We start from the raw sequence: 17796 nt of genomic DNA on the forward strand, positions 1-17796 counted from the left end.
GTTCCATCAAAAGTCCAAAGATGCTGATCATAGTAAAGCCAACATTCATAAACTGTGAATTAAACTTTTGCTGTTCTGTTTCATTCACATGTGAAGTTTTGCTTTGTACATATTTGTAGCTGTATGTGGGTTACAGGATATTTTTTGCTTGCAGGATTTCATGTTATTACAGAGCCAAGCCTGTTCTGTTGTTCGGGAAGTCAGTCTTAGCTTGTTTTGAAATTTACAGAATTGTAAATTCTGGATTTAACTACAAATCTTAAACTACGTTTGTGATAGCACAAGTTTTAACACTGCTCTATCTTGCTTTGAAAGTAAAAAATGAGGTGTTTTCCCTGCTTCTTTCCTACCGAAAGAGCATAGGGAGGGAAACAAACACCTGAGGTTGGAGGGGAGAGAAATGGTAATGTTTTGAATTACCTCTGGAGCAGCTTACCATTTTCCATTGATAAAGCACAGGGAGACCAGCATTTGTTTCAGCATCTAGGTTTGGGTGGTACGAGCATACCTGCTCCCTTTTGGTTGCTAACAGATGTGTACTGCAGTGGTAGAGACTTGTCAACTGGAAATACTTGTTCTGGGGTGCTCCTAATTGTTAAATTGTTTAATTGTTGTGAATGCATCATAGGTAAACTACTTCTGTTTTGTGAAGCTTAACCTTTTCAAGACTTAGGGAGATCAGCGGTTAGCTAACCGTGCAGCAGGACGATTGAAAGGTTCCATTTGAACATTCATGCGTAAATAGTTATTTATGCAATTAATCTCATTAAAGTAAATGGAATTACATCTGAGACAGAGGACCCGAGAGAAATAGACTCTTATTATGTGGCTCTGTGCCAAAGACCTAAGTTCAGTGTCTCTTGGAGTGCTTGTCATGTTTTTAAATAGCATAGTTCATTAAAAAAAAAAATGAATAGCTGTCCTTCAGTTGTAAGCAAAGCTGATTACGGTCCTGACAGCTACCAATAATCCTGCCAGGGTTTTAGAAAAAATCAGACGTCATTGCTTCTCTGGTCTGCCTGGTAAACTTTGTGCTGACCTCAAAGGAAGCTTGTTACTGGTCCTTTTTTCTCCAGGAGGGGTGTTAGCTGTGAGAGTGGGGATTTAAGGCTTCTAGGATCTTCAATGAATGTACGCCTGTCTACTACCCTTCTGTGCAACTGCTGAGTGCACTTAACTTTAGAAATGAGTTGTTCTTGAATAAAACAATTACATATCTAAGTAGAAGCCAGCGCAAATCTTGTAGGTTGTGTTTTGCTTAAAGCATGCTTTTTCTGTCACTGACAGAAGTTAATTAGCAGTTACAATTATTTCCTTATGCTTCCTCAATACCGTAGGTTTTGCTATTGGCATGCCTGTCTGCGAATTTGATATGGTTAAGGATCCAGAAGTACAAGACTTCAGAAGAAATATTCTTAATGTTTGTAAAGAAGCAGTGGATCTTCGAGATGCCAATGCACCGCATAGTAGAGCATTATATGTCTGTCCTCCAAATGTAGAGTCTTCACCTGAGCTACCCAAACATATATACAATAAATTAGATAAAGGTAAGATAAATATTTACAATATAAACATAATGGGCTTTTAGTGATTGGCATCAAAGAGTACAGCTGATGACTCGGGTAAAACGCTGTTTTAGGTACTGCGTTTAGCACACTCTAGCAACATCTCACACCTTAAGTTATTCAGAATAACTTTCTTGATAGAGTGTAAAATCAGAAGGAAGACAACACTTAAAATTACTTTTTTTTTGCTATTGTAATAACTAAATCTTGAGGTAAACTTGGTAAATAGAAGCGATTTGTTTGATGGGCAGAAACAGCTCGTTGGCTTAGCATTTATCTTTGACATTCAGAAATCTGGAGTTAAATGATGCTGAATCACTGAGTTATCTTGCAGTCCTCGAGTATAAAGCAGTTACTGCTGTTTTCTTGAAGGCTAAATAGCCAGTAGTATTTAATTAATAATATTCTTAGCCTCAAGGGGTAAAAGTTTGAATTTACGGTAGAGTCAAAAATAAACAAACCCCCCGTAATTCCTTGCAGAAGTTATAAACTCTCTGTCAGTTTGGGCTATGAATCTTGTCTAATCTTCTTTCAGTAGCACTGCGAGCAATTCTCTGTGTCGTTGGGGTGGGAGTTGTTTGTTTTGAGTTTTTTGTTCTGAAACTATTTGTTTTGAAACTGTATTGAAAACAATAGGCCTAAATTATTTTATATTTATTCTAGGGCAAATTATAGTGGTGATATGGGTAATAGTCTCACCAAACAATGATAAGCAGAAATACACCTTAAAAATCAATCATGACTGTGTGCCTGAGCAAGTGATTGCTGAAGCAATCAGGAAGAAAACGCGAAGTATGCTGCTGTCATCTGAACAACTGAAACTGTGCGTCTTGGAGTACCAGGGCAAATATATTTTGAAGGTGTGTGGCTGTGATGAATACTTGCTAGAAAAATATCCCCTGAGCCAGTATAAGGTGAGTTACATACTTAATTTATTTTGAAATACACTAAAACAATCTGGATTTGTGAGGGAGAGAAGGGATTAATTTTATAACTGGCTTGCTTTTTCTTTAAATCAATCTAAAGTGTAGGAAGTAAGTGTATGCATCTTTTAAACTAATTCACTAATCTGAGTGTCATATGCCTGTTGCTGTATGTGTTTCAGAAGTGGGGGGGGGGAGAAAACGTGATTTTAAACTAGAATTGATATCACTAGTGTAATTTTTCTTCTTTGAATGAAGTAGCTTACCTCTAACGCTAGTGGTAAATCAGTGGTAGGTACTTTCAGAAATAGTCTAGATTTCTGATGGAAAGAGATGGGTTACGCTTGAATGGCGTTGATGTAATACAAAGGAAATTCAGTCAGATGTTAAATTGAGGCAACTGTTGCTACTGTGAATCTCATCCCTTCCCGCTTTACAGGTGGAAAAAAATCTAAAAAACCTTTGTTTTCCTGTTATTTACATCTTTAATTTTTTTGGCCTTATTAAAGGAGCGCTAAACTTCAGTGCTATACAACTCATTGTTAAATCTTCCTTGTGGCTGTCTGTCCTTCATTGCCTGGGTTTGTTAGTGCTGTGAGTGTGAGACAGCTGCTGACAGAAGAGCATCTGAGCAGCCCTCTGGAGCAGACAACAATGTTAGCCTGTAGATTTCCTGGCAGACTGCTGCTGCTTCCTCTTTGAGGAATGTATTGTTGTAATAAACAGCTTCCATTGCTTCATCTAAAATGGTTGACAATCTGCTCTGCAGAGCAGTGGCGGGGAGAGAAGGGGGCTGGGGCATCCTGAATAATGGGAAGGGCAGCTCTGTTCCATGGGAGCTGGGGAACAAGCACAGGCATACATGAATAATTTTGCGCAGTCATCTTGAGATCAAACACTAGACCTATTTGATCTAGCGTGGGTTCTTCAGAAGTATCTGCTATGCCTTTACTGTGCTCAAAAGAGCTTGCTAATTACACTCCAGGGCTGGACTTGTCTTAACGCATTGTATGCTGTGGTGCTGTTGCCAGACAAAATGCTTGATGCACTCGGTCCTGAACAGACACCATACAGGCTTGCAGCTAGAGTCTGTCAGGAGCAGTGCTGAGCATGAGGTGATAAGCACAACTGCACAGAAAATGTCTTGTGCTCTCTGCCTGTGACTAGGAGTGCCAGTGTCACCTGTGCTAGGTCTGCACAGCAGGTTAGTACAGTTGCTTGCTACGCACAACCAGCTCCTCTGCTTCCAGGAGCATCTCTAAGCTGGAAGCAGTCTGCTTTGTTTGTGCTGCGCTAAGGAGCTAAGGAGCACTGCAAAGAAACCTGACTTGTCATTTTGTCAGCTCTGCCCTGTCTCCAGTTCAACCTTCCACTGTTGCAGACATCATTCATATCTCAATATGTATGAAGCACGACTGTGTGATCCCCTACCCAACAATGCATTTGAACTGTTGGATGTTATAAACACTGCAAAGGGGCACACAGGGACAATGATAAGCTCTTTAAATACGCTTTTATTTCTGTATTTCCCTGAATATTTTTAGATAGACACTACCAAGAGTATGCACTTTGAAAACATACTGAATTTTGGTTTTTTGTTTTCTTACAGTACATAAGAAGCTGTATAATGCTTGGTCGCATGCCCAATCTGATGCTGATGGCTAAGGAGAGCCTATACACCCAGCTGCCACTGGACACCTTTACAATGCCCTCTTACTCCAGGCGTATCTCTACAGCTACGCCTTACATGAATGGAGAAGCTACAGCCAAATCCCTCTGGACTATAAACAGTGCTCTCAGAATAAGAATTCTCTGTGCAACATATGTAAATGTGAACATCAGAGACATAGACAAGGTAAGGCAAATGCTGTATGGCATCATACATGGTTTTCAGCAGCTCATGGTTTCCCTCCTGAGTCTTCTGTTCTGTGTTTACATTGGAAGAGATGTCTAATTTTCTAACCTGTTAAATAACCACTTTGTTATTCAAATTTAAGCACTCCATTCTAAAAAATACAGCCATGTTTTACCATCTGAAAACTTGTGTGCTACTAAAATGGCATGAGTTGTGGTATTTAGTTAAATATTCTGCCTGATGGGAGCAGAACTCAGTTTGCATAGTTCACTTCAGCTGAGTATGTAATGGATAGAAGAACAAACCCCATGTTGTTATTTGTATGCTAAATAATAATGTCTAAGAATGTATTACAGTAATTGGAATACTTTTGATGAGGGGATGCTGGATAGTGTGCTGCTACCCTTGTTTTTAAAAACGGGAGGGATGGGAAGATCAAGGAGAAAAGGCAGGTAGGGTTCAGGCCCGTTGGAGTCATACTACAAGCCTGGCTGTAAATTCCTCAATTTCTTTGGTCTCTTCTTTCACTATAGCTTGGCACAGGAAGAACTGAAAATAAATTCCAAGTCTTGAGTTCATTTCAGGTTTCTTGTTGTATTTTTAAGATTTAGTTTTGCAATTCATGAGGAAAAAGACAGAAACACTTTTTTCTGGAAGAGTGTGCTTCACACCTTGCAGAGCATGAATGAATTTGGGTTGTGGAATGGTGGGACTGTCTGGTTTCCAATATTTTTTTGCCTTTTTTGTTTACTTGATGGAAATTAAGGGGTAATATGTTATAATCATAGTATATGTTGACAGTAGTGGAAAAAAAAACGTTTACAGTAACATTTCAAAGATAGTACTAATATTAATGTTGTTTTCAGATCTATGTTAGAACAGGTATCTACCATGGAGGGGAACCTTTGTGTGACAATGTGAATACTCAAAGGGTGCCTTGTTCTAATCCCAGGTAAGTTAAGTACCTTAACAACTATGGAGAACTTGACTTCAGGCCATCATAAACGATTGTACTGAAGGAGTAAACGCTTGCCTTAGCCATTAGTCAGGTAGAGCTCCGTGCTGGGAATTCCTTGCCTTAAGTGTTGTAAGAACATTTTTACCTTACCCTGTACATATAAATAGAATTAATGTAATTCAAACATAATTATTTTGTCTCGTTGCATATAATAGTACAGCTTCTTTACTGAACAGATCTGTTTTACACATGCATGTGCGGTTGCCTCTGAAACTCCAATATAATTACTCATTAATACTGTGAAATCAGCATAGCTCTGGGCGACTGAGCTGTTCCTGACTGTGGATCAACAGCAGGTGTTCCAGTTGCAGGTTCAGATTTCACCTTCAGCATGAGGCAATGTGATGTCATGTAACCTGCAGGTTTGTTTCGGTGAGGCTGCCTAGTGTGTACTAAGACAGAACCACTCGGTGTTGAGGGGTGAATATAATTTGCTAACATGGAAGTGACTGCCAGCTCTGGGCTGATTATTTTCATGAGATTTGACCTACTGTGAATGTTACCTGGAAAAAGAAATCACATGAACTTAAAAGTGCCATTAGTGTACAAAAATAAGCTTTACATGAGCATATATAAACATACTGAGAAAAGTATCTAAAAGGTGTTGGATTTCTGCCTGTAACTTTGCCTGATGAGGAGGTGTGATATTTTAGCATCTGCTAGGATAAGATGCGAAGTGTGTGTTCAGAAGCAATTCTTGACTTGCATTTTCTGCCTGACTTCATGTCTTCGGAAGTTTCAGAATGCATTAATGTTTTGTCTGTACACTTTCTGTTAATATGGTTAGGTGTTGTAATTAGAGAGCTTAATATATGCAGTTACTGAAAAACAGCATCTCCCTTGGAGTTTGCCCAAAGAAACCTGTACTTGAACTGAGAGTTTAACTGCTTTAGAGAAAATCTTCTTGGAAAGGTGGTGAAGGGCATGGCTTGAAAACATGGATATAACCACACAGTTCTATATTGTATGAAATGAACACTTAGGTGAATTAAAACTTATCTGCCAATTTCTTCATTCCTAGAGAAGGGTGCTTGGACAGTTATTTCTTTGTAAAACTCTACTTTTAGTAGCTACAGACAGGCTGAAAAATTAGTGCTATCCTTGGAAGCTGCTGCCTCTTCCAGCTGAGAAAATTCAGCATGGCAATCTGCTTAGGAAAACATACTGTGTTCAGAAGTTCCTCTTCAAAAGCACGGTTCTGCCAGTTGAGAGGGAAAGTCTACTCAGAAGTTCATGAAAATAAAATGTGTATTTCCTGTAGAACCAATCTGTGCTCTTATTACTGTGGTGAACAGAATAATATCTGAGTGGGGAATATTGCGTTGGATTTCTGTATTATATTCCCATCTTGTAGTTATATTTTATTTTCTAGCAGTTCAAATTTAGAATCACAGAATCATTAAGGTTAGAAAAGACCTCTAAGATCGTAGTGTCCAACCGCCAACCCAACACCCCCAGGCCTCCTAAACCATGTCCTGAAGCGCCACAACTACATGTTGTTTGAGCACCCCCAGGGACGGTGACTCCCCCACCTCTCTGGGCAGCTTGTGCCAGTGCCTGGCCACTCTCAGTGAAGAAAATTTTCCTAATATCCACTCTAAACCTCCCCTGACACAGCTTGAAGCCATTTTTCTCACTAACTCAACTTTAGTTGAGTTCTGAAAGCGATGCGCATTTTTTCCCACTTGCTGCTTTTCCCTGAAGTGAAAAATACTTCCCAAGCTGAGCCTTACATGAGTGTAGCACATGTGCAAATCCATTCTCTCTAGGTTATACCTATGCTGGCAGTTGCAGTCAGTAGGTTTGTAAGAGTGAAAGTGAATGAATCTATTGCCAAGTTTGCGGGAATTGAACCTAGTGTGACATTTTTAAACAGTGTTGGTACTAGAAGGCTAATGGGGGAAGTTTCCATTCCCAAAAGGAATAGATGTGGTCAAATGCATGTAGGAGGACCCTTCTTCAGTAAGAAAGTGTATTCTTTACGCAGGTATACGGTTCAGGTGGGAATATAACAAATGCTTTTTAGTACAACTGTTGATTGAATGCAGTGGTCTCCTTTAACCTAGTTTTATTCTGCTTTTTAAATCTTACAGATGGAATGAATGGCTATTGTATGACATGTACATTCCTGATCTTCCACGTGCTGCTCGGCTCTGCCTTTCCATCTGTTCTGTTAAAGGCCGGAAGGGTGCTAAAGAGGTGAAGTATTTCATGGCTTTAACACACTAATGAACAAAAGCTACTTAAGTCAAATTTGGGAAGGTATTTGGTAAATGCTATCCTGGCAATGAGTCTTAGTCCAGTGTTTGATTTGAATCTGATTAAAATAGGAGGCTTTCTTGTCTTGTATGTAATTCAGGCTACCGCTTTTTTGTGGTCAGAAATTAAACGTGGAAAAAAGTTCATCCATTCAATGCTGTAAATCACATCTATACTGTATTGTCAGACACAAAGATCAGTGTTAGTATTTTGAGGTGCAAGTGCATTTAAACTCAAGTTTCTAAATCCAAAAGTTACTTACCTATTTATTTAAATTCAACTATAAATATTACCCTTTCTGAGTTGGTTTTTAAAGTAAATAAAATCTGTGCTGCTTTAGCATTTGATGCAAGATCCCAAATAGTAATTTTTAAGAATCTATATATGGCATCTAATTCTGGCCACCAGCATCATTAAATTTTGTGTTTGAATGTGTCATAAGTACTATATAGTACCTTTGGCCTACACTCAGGTTTACAGGTCTTATAGAATCATAGAACAGTTTGGGTTGGAAGGGAAGGATTAAAGATCACCTAGTTCTGACCCCCCAGCCATGGGCAGGGACATCCTTCACTAGACCAGGTTGCTCAAAGCCCCATCCAACCTGGCCTTGAACACTGCCAGGGATGGGGCATCCACGATGTTTCTGGGCAACCTGTGCCAGTGCATCACTGCCCTCATCATTAAAAAAAAAGAAATCTTTTATGTCCAATCTAAATATATTCTCTTGCCATTTAAAACTGTTGCCCTTTGTCCTCTCACTACAAGCCTTGGTAAAAAGTCTCTAGCTGTCAAAAAACCTCCATCATCTTGAGTTATTTTGACATGGGGAAAACGTTAGCCTGTGTTTGCAAGTGTTCTGATATCATTCTGCAAAATGACTGCCATGATGGTCATTCATAATAAAATATGGTACAGCTTCCACCACCTGCTTTGAGCTAATCTGGGAATGTAACAGCTTGTTCCAGGGTGAAAATGTTATTTCTCCTGACTCACTCTGCTGTAATTAATAGATGACACAAAAAATAATCTTTTAATCTCTTTCAGGAGCACTGCCCATTGGCTTGGGGGAATATAAACATGTTTGACTACACAGACACTCTTGTATCTGGGAAAATGGCTTTGAATCTTTGGGCAGTACCTCATGGGCTGGAGGATTTGTTGAATCCTATTGGTGTTACTGGATCAAATCCAAACAAGGTAAGGATTTGCATGCCAGTTTCCTCTTTAGGAATATGTTTTCAAAATGTGCTGTATTATAACGAGCACCATGCAACAGAAAAAGTAATTTAAACTCCCTTTATGTAGGAAACACCATGTTTAGAGCTGGAATTCGATTGGTTTAGCAATCCAGTAAAGTTTCCAGACATGACGGTGATCGAAGAACATGCCAATTGGACTATATCACGTGAACTGGGGTTTAACTACAGCTATGCGGGGCTGGTAAGGCAAACTCCTCTTCAAAGATTAGCTACTAAAATATGAAAGTATCATTTATTCTACTCAGCGCATTGGCGATAAAGAAAACTCTTTTCGTGTATCCTGATTTATTGTAAAAGCAAGAAATCAATTTTTGTTTGTGTTTAGCAAAGGGAGTAATATATTCTAATTTCTTTATATTACCAATAAACTGACCTAATGCTTCACTGACCAACCGAAACACCCTAAAAAGAAATGCTTACTGTGCAAACTGCTAGGGCCTCTTTGATATTCTTACATCTGAATTAGCAATATCTAAACTACTGAGTTTAACTTTTCAAAAGTTGTAACTCTTCTTCAGTGATATACTGTTCTGTTGCAATTTCATGTCTATGGGTAGGCTTCCACATGTAACCTAAGGGTGCTTACTTGGCTGTTTAATGAGCTAGTTATGAACATAGGCACAGGGAATGCTAAGGAAATGGATTGGCATACACGAGTGTAGTCCTTTATCGCCTCTCCCAGGAAGAAAGTCTGTGTGATAGTTAGCTCTAAACCTCACCAAAAAGCCTTCTTAAAAGCACATTTTGGATGATGAAAAGGAGGAAAAAAAGAAAAGCAGTAAAGCTAAAAATGCTATGTATTTATAGACAAGTCTGTGAAATTAGTCAGTGTGTTTTATGTTTTCTTCTGGAGGCTGGTTCAAAGAGTTTCCCCAAGAGAGCTTTTGTGGTCTGTGTGAAGAAGAGTCTCAGGGTGGAAAGTTTTGCTGTGCCAAAAAGTGCGTAGGTGTCAGTAAGCTTCCACTTTGGGAATTCTGGTGATATTTGTAACAGTCTCATCTCAAAGTATCTTGAACAAAGGGTTGTAGGCATTTGATTTCTCTCAGTTACTGTACAGGAGGTCCATCACTGAATGGTGCATCTGCTTAGGATATGTGTTGTGACTGAGCAGTGCCGCAGGGCTCCTTAGTAAGTGTTTGAGGACAGCTGGCTTCTTGGTAAATAACATTCCTTGGCTGTAACACAGCCCATTACCTGGGCATATATATGCTCAATTCATCGTTTTGTTCCATCTGTAGGCAAAAATTGAAAATGGTGAGGAGAATAAGCTCCTACTTCAGTGGCAAAGTAATGATCAACTTATGCTTTACAGTTAAAAACCCAACATTCCGAGGCAGAATAAAGTCTACAAGTACTTCCTTTTCTTTTTTGTGATAATCCTTAGAATACTGTAGAAGGTCATAGTGGTTAAATAGGGAGAAAGCATATTTGCATCAGTGACTAAACTGGCAGGGAAGCATACTGTATATCACAGCTTTGGTGTCTCATTATTCATACTGCTTTTCTTTCAATCCTCCTTGTCTGCCAAAATCCTCTTATTGCTTATCCTTTCTTAAATCATTTCATTAAATGCTTGGTAAGTTTGAAAATCACTGTTAACTCTTAGTGTTGTATTTGTCCCCTGTATCTTAATGTGTGGTGTCTTTAGGAGTGAAGCCAAAGCTTTCTGTATTCAGGTACTGTGCATATTTATGGCTGTTTGTAATATTAAACTATATTTAGGGAGTTAAAAGGCTATATATTGTACTCATTCAAAAATTGGGTATTGGATTACTGTGTAGCATTAGCTGTATCTGAATATCTGAAAGAGGTAAAAAAATGCTTGTCTGAAATGGTCAAAACCAGCAAAGTAGTCACTGAGGTATGATTTCTGTATAAATGTTTTTGTTATGATGCAAAGAGCATAACTTATTTAACCTTGCAATGCATTACACTGCATTTAAAATCAGTTACTACATACTTACAAGAGACCATTTGTAAGTCCACTAATATCTCAAATATGAAGGAATTTTCAAATATTAAATCTAGCTTACTGTCCCACAACTCATAGAATTTCAAGTTTTTGGTGTTGACTGCAACAGGATAAATGCATTTTCCTTCTGGACTTGACCTATACTATGATCTTTCTGACCCACTATGCAGGTACATTTTATACTTTTTTACTTTCTCTTATTACTTAGGGTGACTCTTTCAGAATCAAGATGAATATGTGCAATTAATCACTTGTTCAATATCAACTATTTGATCTTATGTCCAGAGTAGGGTGATTATAAAGTCATTTATCCATTAACTTCCTTAGGGAATCACTCTGGCTACTTGCACTATATCCACTACCATCATATATAGGAACGTGTTTCAGAAATTTTCCTGTGCCACATAGAGAGTAGTCCTAAATAGTTTCCCCCCCCTTCTAAGCCCAGTCCATGTGCTTCAGAAAGGTAATAAAATACCCACGTTGGTGCACTAAACTCACTACCACACTACTAATGGGGCAAGGTACTGAAAAATCCTGTTAGTTGGTTGATTAATACCTTAATATTGGTAGATGTAAGCTTGAAGGCCACAATATGCTTGTCCCATGTAATAGCGAACTCATAATGAGAACACATAATTTACATAATTAAAGATAAATGTAAAGTAGAGAACTTTCAGTCTGAAGTAGGTACAATATGGTATAACCCAACAACCGTTCCTGTATTTGTGCGTATTCTTAGAAATACATCACTCTGCCTTTTAAAGGATGCCTTGATCTCCTGCCTGGAAATTTCAGATTGTTCTCTTTTACAGCTTTTTTTTTTAAGCTAGGTGGATTGGAAAGACTTTCTATAAGACTTGTAGGTATTTCTGTTTTGAAGTACTAGTTCAACCAGTTGAAAATTTCCACCAACAAAACTGGCAGACAAAGTTGCAATACCTCTGCCGTTGGTCTAAGCTGGTTCTAATGAATGAAGTCTTAGACAAAATTAATTTCAGCATGTACCAGTTCTGTTTTCTGTGCACTTTGGGCAATATCTTATTCTTGTTAATGTTTTCCAGTCTTCCTGTTACTCAGGTTTCCTATAGTGTTCTTCCTTTTACCTGGCTTCACCCCCCATATTCTGCTTTTTCAGTTCGGATTCTTTTTCACTCCTTTCAGCAGCTCTCAGTAATCTCAAAACTGGAGACAGAAATGACCAGTTTCATTCTCTGCTGCATTATGTTGCTCATCAGATATCAACTGCTGCTATTTCTCCACACAGCTGATTTAGTTGGAATGTACCTCTTGTCCCAATAGTGACTAAAAGCAGTTGCAGAAATCAAAGGCCTAGTCTTTCATCTCTAGTTTTAAATTGTAAGTCCTCAGTGATAACAAAAGGAAACAACAAGATGGTACCATGTGACATAGGCTATAAGTGTTGCTATGCTGTTAAAATACTTCATGTATGTTTCTGACAACAGAAGGAGATGTGGAGGGTTAATGGACCACTTTCTCTCCACAGAGTAACAGGATAGCTAGAGATAACGAATTAAGAGAAAGTGACAAGGAGCAACTGCGAGCCATATGTACAAGAGATCCTTTGTCTGAAATCACTGAGCAAGAGAAGGACTTCCTCTGGAGCCACAGGTATTTAAAAACAAAAACCAAACCAAAGAAAAACCTGTGTCACAGGCCAACTTCACCCCAGTCACTCTAAATTTGTCATGATTGTCTTGGGTTTTACTCCCTTTTCTTTGTTCTCTATTGTTGTGATTAGTGCTTTAGAAAAGGCTTTTAAAGCGTTCTGTGTTGTATGTCTTGGTTCATAAGCCTGTGGAGGGAAGCAAGTTGTGGAATTAGTTTACGTTTTCCCTGTTACTGCAGCCTTACCTTCATGCATGGATCCTGACACCACCTCATGGTATTGATCGAGTCCTGCTGACAGGGGAAGAAAAAGGTGCAAGACTGAGGGGACACAGCAGACAGTTATCGAAGCAAAAATGATGTTTTGTACATAAAACTTTCTTCTTTTGCAGACACTATTGTGTGAATACTCCAGAAATTCTGCCCAAATTACTTCTATCTGTTAAATGGAATTCTAGAGATGAAGTTGCCCAGGTAACATTTAGCACCAAAGAAGTGTTAAGTTTTGAAGAAGCTTTTAAATATGATATTGTAAAGAAAACTTCTGCAAGTTAAAAACATGTTGCGTGTATGATGCATTGAATGGAAACTTAGATAATTCAAGTTGCTGCTATAACTGGCTGATCAGTCTGGTTCCATTCTTGTTATGTTGCTGATTTGTCAATTACAGTTAAATGTCAGGTTTTGTTTTCGTTCTTGTAGTGGATAAAATAACAAAGTCTGCTGGCAAGTAATACCACATTGTTTATTGAGAGAGGACTGGCAAGTAAACAGCTTCTACACAGAAGCAGTTTGTATCTGATGACACCTTCTAATGGCTGTGATTACAACTTCTAATCAATGCAAACGTGTAATGTGCTTGGACTTTTTCCTGTCCACAGATGTACTGTTTGGTAAAAGACTGGCCTCCAATCAAGCCAGAGCAAGCAATGGAGCTTTTGGACTGTAATTACCCAGATCCAATGGTGCGAGCTTTTGCAGTTCGGTGTCTAGAGAAGTACTTGACAGATGACAAACTGTCTCAGTACTTGATCCAGCTAGTACAGGTACACACACATTTTGGTATACTTGATGTCTTCTGTACATCCGGTAATCAGAGAGGCTTAAAATACAACTAAAGTTAAGACGATGTGAAAAAAGGTCATCGAAAGCATCTGTTTGTGTTGCAGATTATTTAGTAGGAGGAGATGAAATGTAGTCCATTTTCTGTAGTGCTGTGGTTTTGCTTGTTGGTATTAAATGCCAAAATTCTGCAGAGATGTAGAACTGTTCAACCAGCTGGAACAGGCAGCTATTTCAGCTGTCCTAACATATGGTAAAGTATGAGCAGAAGCATCTTCTCAAAATTTTGAGCAAGTTGAGGCTAAAATATTTGGTAACAGTAAAGGAAGCATCAGATGGTAAGCTCTTGAAATAGAGGCAGTGTTAGCCGATATTGTTCAAATCCTAACACATGCAAGTATTGATACCAAGATCACTCATTCTACAAAATTTAATGTAAAACCTAAATTGCTTTTTATTTCACATCCTTTACTCTGTATATTGTTCATAAAAATAACTTCAGCTGATATTTTTTCTTTGTCCTTAACTAGGTTCTGAAATACGAACAGTATTTAGATAATCAGCTTGTGAGATTTTTACTCAAGAAAGCACTGACCAATCAAAGAATAGGACACTTCTTCTTTTGGCATTTAAAGTAAGCTTAATATCATGTTACGGGGTGGTGGGATTCCTGTTAGCTGTAAACAATTAGTTGTTCTAAAGGCTTGGCATAGTAAATGTCCTTTTTTAGGAAAATATTACCACGTAGTTTATTTTATATTGGTTAAGATTTGAGTGCGTAGTTTGGTAATAGAAGTTGTCCCTTGCAGCTTCAAAAGCTAGTTAACAATAGATACTTAGTCCTGTACTTTTTGTCTAGTGATGATTATTCTAAAAGCAGGGTAGTCTAAGATAGCTGGAAGCTTCCCATATTCTTAGCTGTTTACAACTTTGACAGATTCCTGCTGTTTGAACTTTATTTGTATTCCAGATCCCCCACCAGTCTTTCTCCAGAAGGTATTAGCCATAGTTGAGGCCTAAAGAAAGCCACCCAATCTGGCCAGATAAGGCTTTGGAATATAACTGTTCATACGTGCTTATGAAAGACTTTGTAGAGCTTGATAGCCAAAATATGTCGGTGTTCTCCCTCACTAAGATAACGTGGGCTTTTGTAATTCCCAGTGTTGAGAAGGCTGAGCATAAATCGGCCTGCAGCATACTGGGTTGTAGCTAGGCCTCACCTAAAAATGCTCTTCTTAAGCTAGTGTGATCAGAAACGGAAGCAGGCAATCTTTGTTGTGTTCTGTTTTTTACTTCCCTGGTAATCCTCGAGGATATTGGAATAAGTTGCCTAGCTAACGTGTTTGAGGGGATGTATTTTAGGACTGTGCAAACACTGAGAGTAGGTAAGAACAAGGAGACTAGAGGGGCCACAGCCTGGGATTGGCTAAATGAGACAAGGAGAAAACAAAGCAGGTTAGCTTTGCTCTCAGCAAAGAAAAATGGAAGTTGAATTGAAAGCTTGAGGCTTACTACAGAGTTTCTGGGAAGCATGGATTTTGAATAAAGCTATGGGGTAGAGAAGGATGGGATGAAGCAATAAGGAATGGGGGAAAAAGCCTGTAAACTCTATGCTGAATTAGTTGTAAAGGGTACTGAAGGTCTAATCAGTCCTGTCAAAATGAGTTGAGTTGTGGGAGGTCAATACAAGTTATTTACCTGAAAAGAAGGATCTGTAAGCAGCCCTCAGGAAGGTGTTACAGGTATAGCTTCATTTTTGGCACCTCTAACAGTCTTGTCTTTAAGCTATAACTGTTCTTCCTCTCTGTGTAGGTCTGAAATGCACAATAAAACTGTAAGTCAGAGGTTTGGTTTACTTCTGGAGTCCTATTGTCGAGCGTGTGGAATGTACCTAAAGCATCTGAGCAGGCAGGTGGAGGCTATGGAGAAGTTGATTAACCTCACAGATATTCTCAAGCAGGAAAAAAAAGATGAGACCCAGAAGGTATTATAAGCTGTCCACATACCAAAACTGTTGCTGTTGAGTCACAGGAATTACTTAGAACTGCATTTTATTTAACTAGAAAAGTATTAATGCTAACTTCAGTAGATAGTATGTTATCCTAGAAGCTGTAGTATTCTGTGTGCATGCCGTTGCTACCTCTTAAGGCAGAAGAACTAAAGTTAAGGGTTTCAGTTTGTGTAAATGTGGCTAAGCGGAGTTGCTTATGTTGGAACTGTGCAAAACTCTGCTTTAAAACCGAACCTAAAAATCTGGTACTTACCTTCGTCTGCATGTAATTAGTGTTCTCAAAACCTGAATGTGATTATTCATCAGGTACAGATGAAGTTTCTTGTTGAACAAATGCGACGGCCAGATTTTATGGATGCTTTACAAGGTTTTATCTCGCCCCTTAATCCTGCGCATCAACTGGGAAATCTTCGGTATTGTCTTCAGTTCTGAAACTTCTCTAGATATTTAAGTAAATGCTCAGTAATGTTGACATTAGCAATGTTAAGGTTAAATGTTTACATACTTTGAAGATACTAATATTTAGTTAACTGAAAAAATTTTGTAGCAGAGTAATTTGAAAAGAGTGAAGTAGTTTCAATCTAATGGTTTAACAAATGGGGGAAGAGCTTGAGCTAGCTGTTCCTTTGAGGAGACAGGAACAACTTAAGTTTGAAGCGGAAAGTAAGAGTAGTTGATTCAGTTACCTGTGCATCTTTAATTTGATACTAGTTCAAGGAGTTTGAAGAAAACAGGGAGAGCTTAGTAGTGTTACAGGAGCATGGTAGGAGAATCAAATTATGCCTATGTCATAAGAATCTTCTCTTTCATAGGCTTGAGGAGTGCAGGATAATGTCCTCTGCGAAGAGGCCCCTGTGGCTGAACTGGGAAAACCCAGATATTATGTCTGAATTGTTATTTCAGAACAATGAGATAATCTTTAAAAATGGAGATGGTAAGGAAAAATAAGTGTAACCCAAAAGCTATGTATCTGTTTATTGTCCTAGCCTATTGTTCAGTGTTGTTTCTAAGTATATAAAATACATGAACAGGATTAAAAAAACTTAATTGCTTTGCTCGATTTTTTTTCTTTGCCAGAAAAACAAAGCATGTACAAATAAATGTTTGTCTCAGTCATGTACAAATGTTGGTTGTTCTAAGATGCTCAGTCTGAGGTGGAGCATGATTCTATTTAATACTTCGGGGTTTTTTTATTTGAAAATGTCTTCAAGATAATAGATATGTAATCTGTAATTCTGTTTCATGTTTTCAGTGTATAATTTAAACAGCTTTGAAATCGCCACCACAAATTTATATTCATTCTCATCTTTTTCAAACCTGCTTTTCTCTGTTGTGAGAACAAAACATTCGCTAAACTATGCAAGCCTTATTTCCTTTAGACATACTTTTTGGGGGAGAGGTAAAATAAGATGTAACACAGCGTTCTGATGTTATGAAATTTGCAATTTCTATGTATTTGACTATTCCAGACTTGCGTCAGGACATGCTGACACTTCAGATAATTAGAATTATGGAAAACATCTGGCAAAATCAGGGTCTTGATCTTCGGTAAGCATTAGAGCTCATTCTCAAGCAATACTGTTCTTAATGGTTTTTGCGTTGGTTTGCTAGCAGAGATTGCTTCTGTTCTCCCAAGGGTGGGATATGAAATGCTATAAATAGGCATGTTTGTACATGTCAGGGCAATTTTTAATGTGTTTTTAAAATAACCTTCAGTTAAACTACTGGATCCTGTAAAATCAAGACCATATTTGAAAAATATTTAAGTCTAAATCAAGTGGGTATGAGGGACCTACATACCAGGAATGGCTCCTAGAGCCAACACACTGGTCTACTGATGGCATCTGTAGGATTTGCTTTGAAAAAGTTGCCAAACTTTGCAGCCCTGTTGAGCGATGGCTCTTTGTAGCTGGTATCTTCATTTCAGGACACCAAGGAGGTATTACCCAGTTTGATATGCATGCAGCTTCTCCACCTCTAAATAGTCTGTGGGCACCGTAGCTTCTGCAGAATGCCATTGAGTATAAGCTATTCTGCTTCTGGAAAACTGACGCCAGTTGGGTTATGCTTCCAAATAGCATTTGCCATGTGGTAGATTCGTAGGCGGTGGCATAAGAGCTGCCTCTGCACTGTCACCAAGTATGTCCTTTGCGCCCTCAGCTCTCGTTTCCTCATCATCTAGATGGAAGGAACTGTTGGTCTGCATCCTCTCTCATGCATCTGGGCCACTATTTTGTGTC

General features: G+C 38.6%; 1 protein-coding gene across 3 annotated transcripts in view; it reads left to right on the forward strand.

Annotated features, from left to right (window-relative positions):
- The window catches only part of PIK3CA (phosphatidylinositol-4,5-bisphosphate 3-kinase catalytic subunit alpha), a 44148-nt gene that overhangs the window by 17941 nt on the left and 8411 nt on the right, over positions 1-17796 (forward strand). For all 3 annotated transcript variants that reach the window (XR_010373932.1, XM_064458040.1, XM_064458039.1), the window contains 15 exons: positions 1338-1547; positions 2229-2479; positions 4098-4343; positions 5210-5295; positions 7455-7560; positions 8668-8820; positions 8929-9063; positions 12362-12486; positions 12876-12957; positions 13365-13529; positions 14076-14179; positions 15358-15529; positions 15863-15969; positions 16369-16490; positions 17026-17104. Coding sequence is in view for 2 of the 3 variants with exons in the window: in XM_064458040.1 (XP_064314110.1) it covers positions 1338-1547; positions 2229-2479; positions 4098-4343; positions 5210-5295; positions 7455-7560; positions 8668-8820; positions 8929-9063; positions 12362-12486; positions 12876-12957; positions 13365-13529; positions 14076-14179; positions 15358-15529; positions 15863-15969; positions 16369-16490; positions 17026-17104 (2143 nt within the window). In the remaining variant the exon portion in view is untranslated. The remainder of the gene's footprint in view (positions 1-1337; positions 1548-2228; positions 2480-4097; positions 4344-5209; positions 5296-7454; positions 7561-8667; positions 8821-8928; positions 9064-12361; positions 12487-12875; positions 12958-13364; positions 13530-14075; positions 14180-15357; positions 15530-15862; positions 15970-16368; positions 16491-17025; positions 17105-17796) is intronic.

The sequence above is a fragment of the Phalacrocorax carbo genome, chromosome 7, assembly GCF_963921805.1.
Source record: "Phalacrocorax carbo chromosome 7, bPhaCar2.1, whole genome shotgun sequence".
NCBI lineage: Eukaryota > Metazoa > Chordata > Aves > Suliformes > Phalacrocoracidae > Phalacrocorax > Phalacrocorax carbo.